Here is an 18,623-nt window from a genome sequence, read left to right on the forward strand (position 1 = left end):
AAGGAGACTAACTGAAATAAAAGTGCTGTGTTTCGGAGATCCAGAGTGGTCCATCTGGTAGAACCTCTTTTCTGAAATTAGTCAGACTGATGTGGTTTTAATCGTCTCCCACACTCCATCTTTCTTTCAAAGATGTTTTCTAGTTGGAGGAGCAGCAGACACCCCCCCCCACTCCCCCGACTTTTCTCTAACCTGTGTGTCCTGTCCTGTGTAGCAGAGCCAGATGTCAACGCCGCCTTCCCTCCCAGCCAGCAGCCCCGCAGCCCAGTCCACCACCTCCGCTCCAGGCTCCGGGGCTCCTGGAGGTGCCATGGGGCCCAGTGGTGCCAGTGGTGCCGGGTCCCTCCCCAACCTGCCTCCTTCCTCCACCCCCACCCAGGCCAACTCCTACCCTCACTGCCCCCCCATACGAACAAACTCGCCCTCACCAGCGCGCAGCTTGACCCCTCAGCCCCATCAAACACCCCCCAGAGTTCCTGGTTCTCAGACCCCACAGCCACAGACACCTGGCACACCCCAGCTGCCCCCCCCACAGCACCCCCAACAACAACCACAAGCATCACAGCAGCAGCAGCTGGGGCTAGCGGCCAACTCTGAGATTGCCAATCAGCTTCCACAGCAGACACTTGGGGGTGTGGCTTCCTCAGGCGCTCAAGCAGGTCAGGCTTCTTCAGTGCCTACCCAGAATGCCCATGTGCCATTACAGCTGACGCAAACCGCAGTGAGTACACCCCCCACCTGTCAGTACTGTTTCTAACCCAGTTTCTTTATCAATGATTTTCTCCTCCTGCTGTCTGCTTCAGTGAGTCTAATGTTCTGAACGGTGATGGGTTTTTGAGTCCCAATATAAGCAAAGAATGTGTGTATTTGTTTTCTAACCTTCACTTAGAGATAAGAATATACAAAAAGTGGAAAAGAAAAAAGAAATCACAAAATACACTTTTATGGAATAAAAAAATCAGCTAGTCTAGGTTTTGTTTTGTGAAGAAAGTTTTTCAAACTTTTTCCTTTAAAATATTATTTTTATGCATTTCTGAATTGCATTTTCTTATTTTAGAATTCAATTTGCTATTCTTTCAATTCCCTCTGTCTCCTTTCTTTTGATGCAGCTGTCTCCAAAACCGTCTCTGACAACTGATGGTCAGGTGTCCTCTCCAGCCTCGGACAGCAGCACGATGGATCCCAGCTCCCAGCTCACTCAGGCAGACGGTATGGTTCCCAGCCAGGAAGACATAAAATTGGAGGTGAAGAAGCAAGAGGAGGAGGATGAAGGGACTGACAGCCAAGGAGAAGGCAAGGGGAAGTTGGGCAAGGGTCAACCTGACATAAAGACAGAAGACAAATTGGAGGTAAGATCATCCACGCTGACTTAAACACACTTATCTGGGCACCTGAAAGTCTGAGAGAAGCTTAGTGATTAGAGGTAAAATAAATTTACTTTTTAAAAAAAAAATTTTTTTGTACCAGTCACAAGGATTTTAGACCGATTCAAAATCCTTTTTTCTTGAAAGTTTAACAACTATAATTGACGACATGAACAAAAATTGGCAATCTTTTTAAGATTACACAAGATCCTTAAACCTGGCATGTCCAAAATGTTTGGTAGGTGGTCCAGATTTCATGATATGAGCGTTTCCGTGTGCCGACAGATGACAATATTTAAAATAATCAAAGATGAATAAATAAAATAATAAAATAATCATACATGTTGTGTTACTTAATATTTATATTTATACGCAACAATTAATGAAGTTACCAAATGTAAGCATTCAGATGAACACAATGGGGCACATAGAATACACATAAAATACAACTCTGATCACAGACGTGTTGCTCTGATAACACAACAATGACAATATTGTGAAGAGTGAAGCTGAGCTCTGGATCTCAGTACTGATGGCAGGTCTGGTTGGAGAGCAATGGTAGACGTGCAAAAAGTCATGTAGGTGGGAGTTACTGAACTTAGTCTTAATTTCAAACTGTTTTTGTTCAAGTTCACAACAGACAAAGTCTGCTCACACAATATATGAACCCTAACAAGCTTAACTTTTTCTTCACATGTGTGCATATCTTCCAAACTTGTTCTTATTCAGCTACAGGTGTTACCCACCTCACTCGCTGTCACCATGAAGCTTCTTATATGTATTACCATGTATAAGTATTAAAAGTGTGAGCATTAACTAGAAAACACTCTCATGGCAAATCAGGCAGATGGTTATTTCATCTTTCAGTGTAAAAAATATTGTAATTTCCACCTTTCCTGCAAGCTGCAGCTTCGCTATCAACTTTCCAGCGGAAGGGTCAGAGCAAACATCATTCAGGCAATTTTGGGCTCCCTGGAGTATTGACCCCTCCAAAGCAAGAGTACCAGCATCAGCAAGCGCTGTGATTGGTCCATTATTCAGTCTTCTTTGACGGTTTATGGTAATTGAGAAACATGTTGCACGATGCTGCCTCCCTGAGTTGAAAAAAAGGACTGCAGGCTTTGTGTTTTTTCTAGTGGGACAAATATAACACATTTTTAGGCATTAGGCACAGACCGTATAAAATCCAACCTCAGGCCGTGATTGGCCAGCAGACTGGACTTGGGACACGCCTACCTCAAATGTTTCTGTTCTTTTGATGCATTTTAAAATGCACTTTCAACAGGCTTCAAGAAAAATCCTTTTCTTAAACTTCCAAATCAAAAAAAATTGTTGCACTTGTACTTTTTGGAAACACAAATGCACCAGGTAACATGAAAAGAAGGTTAACAACACATTTTAAGTTATTTTTGTCAACACAAATTCGGTATTTAGTCATTTTCATTTTTTCCATTACACCATGACTTTAACTCTTTTCTCTTCTGAAACATGTCAAAATGAAATGCAATACTTACTTTTTTAAATGACAACGGGTACAAAAAGCTCAGAGTTGATAACACCTGAAAGACAGGAAGCCTGATAACTTGTTTATGGCCATCGTAGTTGATGTTTGTTGTGCGTTTTCTCACAAAGCACCATACGGGGCATCGATAGCCAGCAGCAAGTCACCTTAAATATGTTTTATTGTTGATTGTTCACTTTCATAGTAATAGACATTTCCTCTATCTTCCTCTCAGATAAAGAAAGAGAAGCCGTCAGGAGATGGATGTAAAGGTGAGCCCATGGACACATCCATATCCTCCATGTCAGCGTCAGCAGTGACCAGTGAAGACAAGAAACCCGAGGTGAAAAAAGAGCCCAAGGAGGAAGAGGAGACTTCAGGGTCCACAGCAACAAACAGCTCCCCAGCCAGCAGCCAGAGCAAGAAGAAAAGTACGTGTGAGATAAGTTTCTGATTTAACCATTGCAGTTTTCTGCACAATGACAGGTGAATCTCCGATGTATCGCTACATGACGCAGCCTGTGGACTTCAACTACCAGCCATCCTCACCTCATCTCCCTTTACCCTCGATCTCTAAATCTCTGCTGTCATTTGTTGTTCTTGCTTCCTTGCTGCCAGTCTTTAAGCCGGAGGAACTGCGTCAGGCTCTGATGCCCACCTTGGAAGCGTTGTACCGGCAAGACCCCGAGTCCATTCCTTTCCGTCAGCCGGTGGACCCCCAGTTACTGGGAATACCCGTACGTATTCGAACTAGTAACAAAACTAACCTGGTAAGGGACTGCGCTGGCTGCCATTTTGCTTCAACTCCTCTGAAAACATAGTTTTTAATTTTGTTTTATTCCACCTTTAATGTTTCTTCATCTTTGTCAGAGCTTTTATATTTTCTGAACTTCTTTGCAAAAGCTGTTTTTCTATCTTTCTTCATATATTTAGATTTTCTCCCATTGCATGACAGTTGTTAAGAAGATGAGGGTTTTTTTTGTGATTTTCTTTCACTTGTCATTTGTAAATCAAAGCAATGTCTCTTATGAACTTTTAAGTTTGAAGGAACCCTACTGAAAACCAACATTAAATGCTTCGCTCAGCAATTACAATTTTGTCAAAAGAATTAAATGATAATCAGTTAAAAACTGTGGTTAATAACACAACAAACACATTAATAACATGTCAATACTTTGTATTGAGCGTTTAAACGAAGAACAATTATTTGCTTTGAGAACAGTTGATGCACACATTGCTTTCATTTATCATCTCATTTTTGCTTCTTTTCATACTTTTATTTATTTAAATTTTTTCCCTTGCAGTTTTCATCCTAGCGTTCCATTGCTAGCTTTCTAGTTCAGTTCCTCACCAGTCGTAATGTAGAGGTGTTGAGGTGGGCAGTGTTCAGAGGTGGAGCAAGAACTTTACCCCTTGTTTTCAAACTAATTTGGTCATCGTCAGTATTTTCTGACATGCTTGTAAGAATAAAAGTTATCCTAAAGATAGAAACATTTTCGTCCCTCTGCTTCATGCAATAAGGAGCTAAACTGATATTTTCAGTGAGCACATCGGCTCCATTCCGCTTTTGACTGGAGTAAAATCATAGTTTTCAGAGAAATGGTCCAACACTTTAAACAGAACAGTGGAAGTTATAAACACATAATGTGCCATTGTGGGCTCGCACTATAACATGCATCACTTGGGTATGACTACTTCCATTCAGAGGCAGGTCTGTTGCCTTACTCTTGTTGCCATGGTGACAGAGCTGGACCTGTTCTGTGAAACTCGCCCATCCACCCCCACATCCCCCTTTTTTGGACACCCTTTTCTTTTTTTCTTCTTTGCACTCATCAAAAGGCATTTTTAGTTTGAGAAGAGCGAAAGAAAAGACCTGGAGACTCGTCTGTCCCTCTTGCATTTGCCTCACCTCAGCACTGGTTTAACTCTGCCACCATGTGACCTGTCATGCTGTTGGTATTGTTAATGCCAACCACTAGTTAGCTAAGAAAAAAAGCATAAATCTGCCTGCCTGTTGTTGTGTTTATGCTGCTCTGTTCTTGTTGGTTTTGCACCCTTTTTGCCTTAAAACATTATTTGCTATTAGTCTTCAGCAAATTCCCCTCAGCGATCAATAACTGATGATTTAGAATGATTTTTTACTTAACAATCATGTGATCTTGTCTGCATCTTTTTGAATTTTTTGAAACCATACATTGATAACGTGAGTGGAAGAAGCCAGGTGGTGTTTTGCAATATAGATAGGAACGCAAACTGTCAGGTGCAAAGCAGAGAGCTGGAGGGCAGACGTTGTCATGTCTCTCTGTTTGCACGCAAACCTTCTTCTCTGCAGCGCTCAACAACCTTGTCCCCCTGCACCCTCTTGTCTCCCTACTCTGGTTCCACCTGGTCCTGATGATGGCAACACTGATGGTGATCACACTCTTCTCCACATCTCCGTCATTGGCCTCCTGGTGGATGAAACCCTCCCACCACCTTGCTACTCTTCTCTCCTCTCATCTTCTGAACTTAACTTCCATCTGCCCCTCAAATTCGGATGGCATTCCTCCCCAAACCAGGACTACTTTGACATCGTTAAGAACCCCATGGACTTGTCGACCATCAAGCGGAAGCTGGACACCGGACAGTATCAAGAACCCTGGCAGTATGTGGAGGATATCTGGCTGATGTTCAACAATGCCTGGTTATACAACCGCAAGACATCTCGTGTCTACAAGTTCTGCTCCAAGCTAGCGGAGGTGTTTGAATCAGAAATTGATCCTGTTATGCAGGGTCTGGGATACTGTTGTGGGAGAAAGGTGAGGCTGTGTTTTGTGTGTGTATGTGTGTTTATGGCCGGTGTTAAGCCTTAAAAATATATTGTAGGAGTGAAATATTTGGGAAATATGTAGAATCACTGTAATGGAGAGTTAGATATGAGCTCTAACTTCAATAACTGACTCGTTTCATGTTTTAGTTGTAAAAACCCAACATGTAAAAATGTTTGTCTACTAGAGAAGGGATGTCTTTGGGTCATATTGTCAAAGTAGTAACGTTTTTTTCTCACTCGTGCTGCTAGTTGCTTCACAAACAATTTCAAAAATAGTGGAGAATCTGTCTTTTTGTGTTTCGAGGTGAGAATTTAAAGCACTTCTTAGCCATGAATTTGGTTTGTGCTTTTTGTGAAACCTGTAATTAATTTGATTGTCATCCACCAGCTTTTTCTTCTTGTCTTTATTTTTACAGTTTGAGTTTTCCCCCCAAACCCTATGCTGCTATGGAAAACAGTTATGCACCATTCAACGTGATGCTGCTTATTTTAGCTACCAAAACAGGTAAGGGGCTTTGAGCACATTGGAACACCAGCACAGACGGTTCAGACTAGTGGCACTCATAAAGTGCCGATGAGATCAGTTTGTGTGTGTTGTGTATTGATGCTATAGGAGATGTGATCAGTTCAATCACAGATGAGTTTGATTTGGCTTCAGCTGGTTACCCTGCCATCTCCATCTTACCAGTGCACCCTTTTCATTTTGTTCTCATTCATTAAGTGGGCTCCTTTACTTCCCTGGCACTTATTGGTTATTGGTTCCCACCGTAAACTTGCATATGCAACACTTATATTTGTAAGATGTATTAATAAATGGGGGGGGGTCCATTCTCACCACAAGAAGAAAGGTTCCCACTTTATAAATGAACTAAAGGATGATGGGTCTCTGTTGCTTTGTTTTTTTCCTTATCCACCTTCCATGTTTGGAGACTCGTATCCTCACCCCCCCACCCCACCTCCCCTCCTCCACTGCTCCTGGTGGTCTCTCATGTTGCTGTAATGTTGTTGTTTACCACTGGATGTCTGACGCTAATCTTTGCTTTGCCTTGGCTCTCTGTCCTCTGTTGGTCGTTGTTCCCATTCTGTCCCTCCCTCCTCCACGTCCCGCCCCCCCGCCTCCTCGTGTGTCACCTCCATTGTTCTCGTCTGACCTGTAACGATTTATTTCACGCTTTTTTTTTAATATTCATTTTGACCTCCCCTCCCTTCCCCCTTCTCCCCTTCTCTCCCCTCTTTTTTTAACGCTTGTGTTGTCTGCATTGGCCTGTTTTGATGTGACCAATCATCCACTACGAAATTTACGCGCAAAATCAAAACACCCGCCCACACAAAAATCCTGCTTCACGATTGGCTGCTTCCTCCTGGCGACGACCTACCTTGCCCTCTGCCTCCTCCTGTGTGTCCACCCCCTGGCCTGTCCTGCCCTGATTGGCGGCTGCTTCTTCGTGCCCTCACTGTGATTGGCTGTGCTGATGGCGAACGTGTAGTTCACCAAAATATGGGCTTCTTGCTGACAGGTACCACTTCTGTGAGAAGTGTTTCAACGAAATCCAGGGCGAGAGTGTTTCCCTGGGGGACGACCCCTCTCAGCCTCAGACGTAAGTGTCATCACCCTCCTGCCTTCTTCTAACACTCCAACACTCGCTCAAAAAGTCCTCAAGTAATGCCTGTCCCATTTTTATTATTTCTACTTTTATTTATTGATTCTGCGGATAATCTTCAGGTTCATGGGGTACATCCTTTGTAAATGGGGTATATCCTTTGGGCTGTATGATGTTTACGTTCGTGTTAATCTCATAATGAAGTCCTTGATTAGATCCATTTTTTTGAGACTGTAACAAGCCGACACCGACTGTGACCAAATCAACATGCAATGTCAGGGGAAAAAAACACAATGTACCTCAAAAAATGTTGTGTTTTTTCTGAAATCTGTGATTATTGGATGTCATGACCAGTGGCCTGAAAGATGTTGAAACATATCTGGGCAATGTGGCACCAGATTTGGGCCAACAGAACCAATTTGCAGCTGGTTCTATCCAAAGTTGTTGGGGTTTTTTTTTTAAATTGTGGTCTGTGCTCAGAGTCTGTTTTATAGGGTAACACTGATAATTAGACATCTTTGGACCAAATGAGCTCTGCTTATTCTCAGACTTTAAATGCGTAAGAAGCCTGGCTCTCTGGCTTCAGGCTGCATGTTCTGTGTCTGGATTTGTTCCTTAAAATGACATCACTCCAGACTCTTTCCACAAAGATCCATTCTGAATTCTTCAGTTCATCAGAACGTGTTCAAATAAATCTGATGTGAAACAAAATGTCTTTTGAAAATTGAGAGCTCTCAATTGAAACTCAATGAACACTTTTCACTGTCCAAAGTAAAATATTTCTGGTTTCAAATATTTCTTTTTGTCAAATAAATGAAACAAGAATACAAAAACATTTTGTCAACATATGATTAGAAGGAAATTTGACCATGAAATAGAAACAACAGTTGATAAAATTAACACTTTTATGGCCCCTGTTCAGTCATAATGGCACATTCAATGACCTCATTCAGTCCTCTACTTTTAGCCATTTAGTGTCAGTATTAAGATAAAATTCTGACTTTATTCATCCAAAGCTGTGAATTTACAATTAAATGCTGATAATCCAGTTGTTTCGAGAAGCTGTGTGGGATTTAACGATGGACACACAATGGAATTCTTTTCCTTTTTTTTCATTTTTTGAACAGTTTTCTCTGTTATTTCTGCTTGAACATCAACTCAATGTAACAGTCAAATATGTATAAATCCCCATTCTTAACTCTGCCATGTGTTTTATATCTAATTTCTTCAGTGTGGGATCAAATTTCATTACTACAGTATTTGGTGATGACATATTTAGCGAGACATTTTCTGAATTGAAGATGCCAGATTATGCTGTCATCCTTCCACTGATGTTATGTTAGTGTGTTTGTTACCATCGTTGTTTTCTGGTGTCCCACAGGTCCATCAACAAAGACCAGTTCCAACGGAAGAAGAACGACACACTCGACCCAGAGTTGTGAGTCTATTTAATTGCTTATACTTTCATGATGTGAAACAGGAAAGTTTTCATGATGTGACACGTTTCCCTGTTAACTTTGGATGTTGTCTGTTTTTTGTGTTCTCTCGTTCTCTCTCTACTCAGGCTTGTGGAATGTATCGACTGTGGTCGTAAAATGCATCAGATCTGTGTGCTGCATAATGAAACCATATGGCCATCGGGGTGAGCCAGCAATCATGCATCCACACACATGCACGCACCCACACACAGTTCATTGTTACACAAAAAAGGTCTGGAAAATTAGTTTGTCTATCTGTACACCTTGAAAAGCATTAAAATCATCCAAAACTTCAATAAAGGTCCTGTAAAGAGTCCAACTATTAATTCCAATGTCATATGAATGCACTATTCTGAGTTAAGTATGAAAGTTTCCCCATTTGGAAATGCGGTTTGGACGAATTTTGGAAAATAAAAACATGTAAGAAGGAAGTTCACTTTATACACCAAGACAGAAAATCCCAGCCAGTGCAACAGATAGTATGCAGAGTCATGCAGGAGTCTCCCTCCCTTTTTAAAGAAAGAAACACTGACCCTAAAGTTGAAGATATCCGCTTGAAGCCACTTAATCGCTGACAGAGCTGCAACCCAGAAATGTGACCGTTTTCTATTTACTTCCTCTCTGACCACAGCTTTGTGTGCGACAACTGTCTCAAAAAAGCAAACAAGACACGGAAAGAAAACAAATATGCAGCCAAAAGTGAGTAGAGTAACTCTCTGTTCCTTCATTCACTGTTTTTCATCCCTTTGCTTTATAAGTTAGGATTAATATTTCTGTTTTGCTCAGTAACAAATACCTGAAAAACATTTTCCTTCAGTAATGAATTTGTTACTGTGAGGTTTCATTTTATTTGAAATAATATATAATACATTTTGTGTTTGACTGAGGATGTAGATGCTGGTCACATGTGCAGGACACACATGTGGCCTTCCTTGTATTCCACTTCTTTTTTCATTCTTCCTACTTCTTCACAGGACTTCCTCAGACCAAGTTAGGAGGCTTTTTGGAGATGCGGGTGAACGATTTCATCAAACGGCAGAACCACACTGAGTCCGGCGAGGTGACCATCCGTGTGGTCCACGTTTCAGACAAGGTGGTGGAGGTCAAGCCAGGCATGAAGTCCAGGTAGGAATCATTTCACTGCTGCTGTCTGTCTCCAGTGTGCAGTGGACATGTTTCTGATGAACACTCACTGATCAACTTCCTGCAGGTTTGTCGACAGCGGAGAGATGTCCGAATCCTTCCCCTACAGGATGAAAGCCCTGTTTGCATTTGAGGACATCGACGGAGCAGATGTGTGTTTTTTTGGCATGCACGTTCAAGAGTACGGTTCAGACTGCCCGCCGCCCAATCAGAGACGAGTCTACATCTCCTATCTGGACAGCGTGCACTTCTTCAAACCTCGACACCTCAGGACTGCTGTGTACCATGAGATCCTACTGGGCTACCTGGAGTACGTCAAGAGACAAGGGTGAGAGAAACGTAATGTCTGTGAGGGACCCCCGGTTGAGCAGCTGAATTATAGACCCACCGGAGTTTCAGTAGGAGCCCACAGTGTGATATGCATTCGGCTGCAGATAGATGGAATAAAAGGAAATGTATTCATCTCCTTTGTAATGACTGAAAACACATTTCTACCTGTTCCAGTTTCACTACAGGTCATATCTGGGCCTGTCCTCCCAGTGAGGGGGATGATTACATCTTCCACTGCCACCCAGCAGACCAGAAGATCCCCAAGCCAAAACGCCTGCAGGAATGGTACAAGAAGATGCTGGACAAGGCCGTCGCTGAGCGCATCGTGCATGATTACAAGGTGAGTTGTTTGTCAGTTCACTTCAAAACTTGACGACTTCACCAGAACTTTGCCCACATTCAGACGTATTTTCCGTCTGTCCTCCAGGACATTTTCAAGCAGGCAACAGAGGACAGACTGACCAGTGCCAAGGAGCTGCCATATTTTGAGGGAGACTTCTGGCCTAATGTACTAGAAGAGAGTATCAAGGAGCTGGAACAGGAAGAGGAGGAGAGGAAGAGGGAGGAGAACAGTACCTCCAATGAGAGCACAGATGTGAGTCCATGTGTGATCAATTTCAGGCTTTTTCTTTATTTTTAATCACAAAACAAGAGGGTTTTTTTTAAAATGCCACTTCATTGACACTGTCGTGAAAATATCCACAGGCCACAAAAGGAGACAGCAAAAATGCCAAAAAGAAGAACAATAAAAAGACAAGCAAGAACAAAAGCAGCTTGAGCCGAGCCAACAAGAAAAAACCAGGGATGCCTAATGTTTCCAACGACCTTTCTCAGAAGCTCTACGCCACCATGGAGAAGCATAAGGAGGTACGATGTCTGATCTGATTATGGAAACACATGCTTGATTTTTTTAATTGCTTTTTATTCTGCTAATCAGGCACTGCTGCACTTACATTATGTCACAGCAGAGATTAGTAAAAGATACTTTTAGTCGACAGTCGCTGAGGAACTGAAGACTATTGTCTGCTTCCATAACAACTAATGCAGCTCTAATTGTCTTTTAATTAAAATCATCGACATGCCATTCCACACTGACATATTTTTGTTTTGTAAGAATGCAGCTGATCCGCTGCTGTTCTTTTACCATCTGCACACAAAACACATTGTGTGCTCTCAGTTTTACAAAATGACTCGACAACATCCCAAAACTCACTTGTCTGTATTTTTGTTGAAGTGGATACAACTAAAAAAGTGAAACTGGATTCATAAGACATCGAATCAAACTGGTTTTACCTCAAGTCTGTTCACCTCTCAGCATCACCTGTTGGCAGTAAGAAATGCCACAGTTAATGTTTACATGTTATCCTGAAAGCTTATTCATCAAATAGATCTCAAATTAGGACATTTATGGTGTGTTGCTACAAACACGGTCAGCTGCTGGTGAGCAGTGAAGGTGAGGAATCATCCAAACTTCATGTCTTCAATAAGGGGAAGCACTATTGAATACTGTTTAGTTACAGTGATGGCGCCATCTGCTGGAAACTATTAACATGTCATTGAATCATATGAATGTAGACCTGAATCCGGTGAACTCACAGCTGATCGTCTCTCCTCTGTCGCTAGGTCTTCTTTGTCATTCGCCTCATCGCTGGCCCTACTGCCAACTCGCTGCCCTCCATCACTGACCAGGACCCCCTGATGGCCTGTGACCTGATGGACGGCCGCGACGCCTTCCTGACTCTGGCCAGGGACAAACACCTGGAGTTCAGCTCTCTCCGGAGGTCCAAGTGGAGCTCCATGTGCATGTTGGTGGAGCTGCACAACCAGAGCCAGGACCGCTTCGTCTACACCTGCAATGAGTGCAAACACCACGTGGAGACCCGCTTCCACTGCACCGTCTGCGAGGTGAGCGTCAGGATTTTCACTCTGACTGCAAAAAAATGGGTACACATCAAACGTGTTATGTAAAAGATTGATTTAGCATTTCTGAAACTTAAAGAAAAACTGACTGCAGAAATAATCTAAATTAAAAAAACTTTTTTTTTGTTTTTCTACACCAAGATCTCTATTCATCTGACTAAAAAACATTCATCTGAGAAACTTTGAGAGCACTTATTTTTAGAGTTACAGCCATTCATACCTTGCAGCTGTCGTTTCCATTTATGATTACTGAATTTGTTCAACATTGAAATTTGTCTTTCCAATGGTCAGTAGGAAATATTGATTAGCTATTTGTTATGAAACTGTTGTTGGTCTAAGAGTTGCCTTTTTTAAAAATTGAATTTATAGTATTTTCTGCATTATAAGGCGCACCTTCAATGAATGGCTTATCTTAAAACTGTTTCCATATATAAGGCGTACTGGATTATAAGGCGCACTGTCGGTTTTTGAGAAAATTAAAGGTTTTTAGCTGCGCCTTAGTGTGGAAAATACTGTAATTAAACAGTAAAGTGCTGCTACAGACGGATTCTCAAAATATGTGATGGTGCACAAGTTTTTATATCTTTGGCAATGAAACAGTAGTTATTATATTAACAGACATAAGTTTTGAAAATATCCGCAGGAAGAGAATAATAATAATAATACTAGTAGACGCGCAGCATTCCAGAATCACTGTGTTGCTATAGGAATGTTTTTGAAAGATGATCCAGATGTTTCAGAAGGTGACACACTTTCGAGTTTTTAGTCGCAAAATGACAAACTGATTTTGTAGCATTTTGGTTTCACAAAAAATTTATACCAATCGTTTATATATTCTGTACCAATGTTAATGTGCTCATCGCTCTTCCTTTCTCTCGACAGGACTATGACTTGTGCATCAACTGCTACAACATTAAAGGCCACGAACACAAGATGGACAAGCTGGGGCTCGGATTGGACGACGACAGCAACAACCAGGCTGCAGCGGCCACCCAGAGCCCGGGAGACTCTCGCCGTCTGAGCATCCAGCGCTGCATCCAGTCACTGGTCCACGCCTGCCAATGCCGCAACGCCAACTGCTCCCTGCCGTCCTGCCAGAAGATGAAGCGCGTGGTTCAGCACACCAAAAGCTGCAAGCGCAAGACGAACGGCGGCTGTCCCATCTGCAAGCAGCTCATCGCTCTGTGCTGCTACCACGCCAAACACTGTCAGGAGAACAAGTGTCCCGTCCCGTTCTGCCTGAACATCAAACAGAAGCTCCGGCAGCAGCAGCTGCAGCACCGACTCCAGCAGGCCCAGATGTTACGGAGGAGGATGGCCAGCATGCAGAGGGCGGGGCAGCCGACCGGAGCCCCGCCAGGAGGACCTGCAGTAGGGCTTCCATCACCGGGGAACAACGGCACCACGGCTCCCAGCACCCCCACTTCTGGTGGAACCCAACCGCCCACCCCCCAGACTCCCACTCAGGCCATGCCTCCGGTCCAGCAGCAGGGGATGGGGCCCGGACCGGGGGTCCAACAACAACAACAACAACCAGGAGGGATGCCTGCCCAGAGTGGGATGCCCCCCCAGCACCAACTTCACCACCAGTTCCAGCAGATGGCAGCTAGCGGGGGAGGGGCTGGAGGGATGATGAGCTCCCCCCAACATCAGCAACAGATGCTTCCTCAGGTCCAGCAGCAGCAGAGCGGAGGCGGGACCAACCCCCAACAGCTCCAGCACCCCCCCAGTAGTTTACCTCCGTATGCCAGCAGACCCCCGGGCTCCTCCCCCCTCCATCAGTCGCCAGGGAAACCGATCCTGGGCTCGGCAACGCCTCCCCAGCAGCAGCCTGGTGGTCCCGTCATGGCTGGAAATGTTGGGGGTCAACAGCCCCCCAACCAGGGCCAAGGACAACCTATTCCACAGCAGCAGCCCCCGTCTGGCCCCCCACCTGCAGCGGTAGAAATCGCCATGAAGATTCAACAAGTAGCCGACGCCCAGAGGAAGATGGCGCTGCAGAGACAAGCGGCCGCCGGCCTGATGCCCCCCCACCCCCATCACCAACAGGGTCAAGGCCAGCAGATGGGAATGGGACACCCAGGGGGGGCCGTGGGGATCATCGGACCCCAGGGCATGTCGCCGCAGACCCAAGCGGGGGTGGCGGCCGCTCGCACGCACATGGAGCAGCAGCAGCAACAACAACAACAAGGCGCCCCACCCGGTATGATGGTCAGTACTGGGGGGTCCATTCAACAACCTCCTCAGCAGGGTAACCTGCCCCCAGGCCAGGTGCAGCTTCAGCAGCAGAGGATGGGCGCCCCCCTTCAGAACCCTCAGCAGCAGCAGCAGCAGCAGCAGTGGGCCCCCCAGGGAATGCCGACTCAGCAAAGGCAGGCTCTGATGAACCAGATGGGACACCCGGCCATGATGGGCGCCCCCCAGCAGCAACAGGCCCAGAGCCATTCTGCGCTGATGAACATCACGCAGCAGCAGCAAGGTGTGGGCGGCGGCGTCGCAGGAGGGGCGGCCCCTGGGGTGGGCGGGGCCGGCGGGAACATCCCCCAAGCGGCTCTCCAGGAGCTGCTGCGGACGCTGCGCTCCCCCAGCTCGCCGCTGCAGCAGCAGCAGGTCCTCAACATCCTGCGCTCCAACCCCCAGCTCATGGCCGCCTTCATCAAACAGAGGGCCTCCAAATACAAGGGGGCGCAGGGGGGCATCCCAGGAGGGCCCGGGCCCGCAGGAGGAGGAGGAGGTCCCGTTGGGAATGTCATGGTGGGAGGGGGCCCGCAGGTGAACATGAACGCTGCGGGTCCGGGTCAGACGGGGATGCACATGGGGAACCAGGGAGGGGCCAACGTGAACATGAACACCATGGCACAGCTGCAGCAAGTCCAGCAGCAGCAGCTCCAGCAGCAGCAGCAGCAGCAGAGGCCGATGCTCAGCAGCTTACAGCAGCAGCAGGTGGGGGGGAGAGGGATGCAGGCCCCGGGGCCCCAGATGGGGAATCTGAACAGCCCACAGTTCAGGGAGCTTCTCATGAGACGGCATCTCCAGCAGCAGCAGCAGCAGCAGATGGGCGCAAATCATGGTCAGTTCCAGCAGCCGCCGCCACCACAAGGGCAGGGGTACATGGGACAGCCTGGGATGCAGACTCCGTCAGTGGGACAGGGCCCCCCTGGAGGCCCTCAGCAGCCTGGTGGCCCCCCGGGCCAGCAGGGGCAGGGTTACCCAGGATCGGTGGCCCAACAGCAGGCCACCGCCGCCCTCCAGCAGAGGCTCCAGCACCACCTCCAGATGCAGCAGCAGCAGCAGAATGCCATGGCCGGTCTGCCGGGGGGGGATGCAGGTGGGGGGGGCGTGGTAGGTCCTCCACAGCCGTCTCAAGGCGTTCAGCCCCCCCAGAGTGGCCCCACGCCTCCGTCGTCTCAGGCACTGCTCCAGCAGGCGCTCCACCAGAGGCTGCTGCAGCAGCAGCAGCAGCATCTGGGCCCGGGGGGGTCGCCGGCCCAACACAGCAGCCCCATGAGCCCCCAGCAGTCCCAGCAGATGTCCCAGTCCCCCCACCTACAGGGCCAGGCCATGCCCACCTCCCTGGCTAACCAGGTGCGCTCCCCACAGCCGTCACCCCGACCCCAGTCCCAGCCGCCGCACTCCAGCCCGTCGCCACGCATGCAGCCCCAGCCTTCCCCGCATCACATCTCCCCCCAGATGCAGACGGGCTCCCCCCACCCAGGTCACATGAACCAGCACCACCCAGGTATGGTGGTCCCCCCACAGCAGCAGCAGCAGCCAACAGCCCAGCAACAGCAGAACTCTATGGAGCCGTTCGGGTCGGACCAGAGCACCATGTTATCTCAGCTGAGCGGGATGGCGGGGCTCCACGGGGGGGCGGGGGCCAACGGTCAGGACCCCATGGGCCAGAACATGAATCACAACCCGTTAGACATCATGTAGGGGTTCGGCTTCACGCGTCGCACAAACTGCACTCACCCAGGACAGTGTTATTGTTACCTTAGCCTCTGGTTTTTATACTATTATTAAATGTTATTTAAAATGTTTTCAATAAAGATGCATTGAACTGAACTTCCTATGGGAGATGAACAATAAATCCAGCAGTTGTTAAATAAATTAGAATAAATAAATGAATTGTAAGTTATTGTTGTTAATATATTTTTTTGCCAATTGTGGACAGAAGTGGGGGTGGGGGGGGTGATTACACTTAATCCCACCCCCTCTCATCTCCACCTCTTTACTGAATACAAGAAAGGGGGATATTTTCAGGGTTTTGGGGGTAAATAGGAGTAATTGCCTTTTTTTAAGAAATGTTTTTAAGATTTTAAAAGTGGTCGAGAAATTAAAGAATGATTTCATGCAAAGAATTTTTTTAAAAAATCTTTTGTTACCCATCATTCAGTCTGTTTCTGTTTTGCAGAGTGATGTGGATATTATTGATGTAGACCCAACATGATGCATATCTTCATTTTGAAATGTCTGGGTTTGCTTTATTTATTGTTTAACTTTCGGGGGGTTTGGGAGTATTATTGTCTATCCTGAGACTGCTATAATTCGTATAGAAATATATTTTTGTTATTGACTGTTCAGACAGGGGGAGTGGATATTTCATTTCACTGTAGATCTCTAGCTGGACGTGTTCAGGTGGGAATTATTGTCAGTGTTTTATTGCAGCGGTTTGAGGGTCTGCTGTGAATCGGAGATGTTGAACGGACGCGGCGTGACGTTCTGGGCCAGCTTCTGTTATCGGACATCATTCATGCTGGAAGAGACTTTTTCCCTCGCAAACATGCAAACCCTCTCCCTCGAATGTGTGTGCACTCCTTCCTTTAAAAACTTAATATGGAGCAGTGGAGGCTTGGGGAGGGGGGATGCATACCTGTGTGCCTGTAACATTTTGAGTACATGGGTTGGGGATGTGAAAACAAAAAAAAAGGGTGGGGTGGGCTCCTTCTAGTGTTTTTAGGATTCTGTTTAGTGTAAACAGAGGATTTAGATCCAAATGAACTGTGTTGCACAGAAATGAGGAGAAAGGAGGAGATAAGAGCAGTCGGTCTCCACGTCTTTCAGCCTCATCCCCTTTGCTGCTTCCCTTGGACTTCAAACCCCCCCCCCCGTCCCACTCCCACATCATCCGGTGGGGAAATTGCCCCCCCCAACTCCATCCTCTGTATCCTTCTGCTAAGAACTTTGGGAGTTTAATTTAATATTTTTTACTGTACAAAGGAAACACAAACTGTGGACTCAAATACTGTTTTTTATAATAAAATGAAAATTGCAAAGAGTGGTGTGCCCTGCATGTGGCTGTTTGTTAGAATAAAGGGAAGGGAGATACAGTGAGTCACACACTTTATCACACAGTGAGATGATGTGTCAACAGGCATTCTCTGCTGATTTTGGATAAAAGCTTTTACAATAATGATCAGTAGATTCCTGGATGTTCACCAACAGGTCACTGGTGCACTGCTGTTCCACACTTCCTGTGTTCTTCTTTTAAAAAGTCAGTGATACACAAACAATGGAATAGAAACATACGGATCCATATAATTGTGGCTATTATCTATTAAAAAGAAGGAAAAATTAAATGTGAAGAGTTCTATATGCTGAGTAGATTTTGTTTAAAAGTGCAACAGCAAATACAATCACAATGGGGTTATGGCCGTGAATACAGAACATGCGCCGTAAATATGCAAATTAAAAGCCAGCATCATGTGGTGGTAAATACTGATGGCGTCTTCTTGTTTATTTGCCCCTCTATAACTGCATTATTATGACACTGAAGTCCCAGACCCACGTGATCACAGCTGGTTCATAGCATAAAGCCATAAATGGGTGAGCAGGAAGAAGTGATCACGTGATTTTTCAGAAGCGTATTTGTAGCTGAATAGGAAGTAAGGACTTTAAATCTTCTAAATGATGTTTAATATTCATGCCCTTCAATCACACTGAGCTCATGACTCACAGACTACTCACTTGCAGCCCATGACGTCACTTACGGTAATATGTACTTCCTGGGAGAACCACACACTCTAGCGGTGAGTCATGGTATTGCAGCTTTGGGGCCGCATTAATGGTGGCCAACACACCAAATGGCTTTACAGATACTTTGTCTTCTTCAAAGAGCTGGTTTAAATACACACACTGAAGTAAAAGTATAACTTTTTTCCTCGGTAGGAAACGAAAATGGAGTTTATACATACATATACACACACACACACACACATATATATTATATACATACATATATATACATGCATATATATATACACACACACACACATATATATATACATCTGGTTTTATGATTTACAAAAAAAAATTTCAATGTAATTTCTGAAGTTAACAGAAAGTCACTTATTTTACCACTTGTGTACAAGATAGACTCTCAAATATCTATTTGAGAACTGTCATTACTGTATTCTAGTAGTTCAATGCTCTTTTGTCTATTCCAGGGAAAACGTTATTGTGCAACAATGCAGTTTG

The 18,623-nt window shown here is 45.3% G+C and overlaps 1 protein-coding gene across 6 annotated transcripts in view; it reads left to right on the forward strand.

Moving 5' to 3' along the window:
* The window catches only part of ep300b (E1A binding protein p300 b), a 29,907-nt gene extending 11,341 nt beyond the window's left edge, over nucleotides 1–18,566 (forward strand). Inside the window, exons 14-30 of one of the 6 annotated variants that reach the window (XM_068336609.1) lie at nucleotides 215–721; nucleotides 1,110–1,349; nucleotides 3,101–3,296; nucleotides 3,484–3,635; nucleotides 5,424–5,663; nucleotides 6,091–6,179; nucleotides 7,162–7,272; nucleotides 8,657–8,713; nucleotides 8,840–8,917; nucleotides 9,385–9,452; nucleotides 9,728–9,878; nucleotides 9,964–10,224; nucleotides 10,401–10,566; nucleotides 10,654–10,821; nucleotides 10,932–11,093; nucleotides 11,850–12,131; nucleotides 13,029–18,566. In XM_068336609.1, the coding sequence (XP_068192710.1) occupies nucleotides 215–721; nucleotides 1,110–1,349; nucleotides 3,101–3,296; nucleotides 3,484–3,635; nucleotides 5,424–5,663; nucleotides 6,091–6,179; nucleotides 7,162–7,272; nucleotides 8,657–8,713; nucleotides 8,840–8,917; nucleotides 9,385–9,452; nucleotides 9,728–9,878; nucleotides 9,964–10,224; nucleotides 10,401–10,566; nucleotides 10,654–10,821; nucleotides 10,932–11,093; nucleotides 11,850–12,131; nucleotides 13,029–16,082 (5,982 nt within the window). In that variant the 3' untranslated portion in view covers nucleotides 16,083–18,566. The remainder of the gene's footprint in view (nucleotides 1–214; nucleotides 722–1,109; nucleotides 1,350–3,100; nucleotides 3,297–3,483; nucleotides 3,636–5,423; nucleotides 5,664–6,090; nucleotides 6,180–7,161; nucleotides 7,273–8,656; nucleotides 8,714–8,839; nucleotides 8,918–9,384; nucleotides 9,453–9,727; nucleotides 9,879–9,963; nucleotides 10,225–10,400; nucleotides 10,567–10,653; nucleotides 10,822–10,931; nucleotides 11,094–11,849; nucleotides 12,132–13,028) is intronic. The other 5 variants (XM_068336611.1, XM_068336612.1, XM_068336614.1 and 2 more) reach the window with 5 other exon arrangements.
* The last annotated feature ends 57 nt before the right edge of the window (nucleotides 18,567–18,623 follow it).

The sequence above is a fragment of the Antennarius striatus genome, chromosome 16 (assembly GCF_040054535.1).
Source record: "Antennarius striatus isolate MH-2024 chromosome 16, ASM4005453v1, whole genome shotgun sequence".
NCBI lineage: Eukaryota > Metazoa > Chordata > Actinopteri > Lophiiformes > Antennariidae > Antennarius > Antennarius striatus.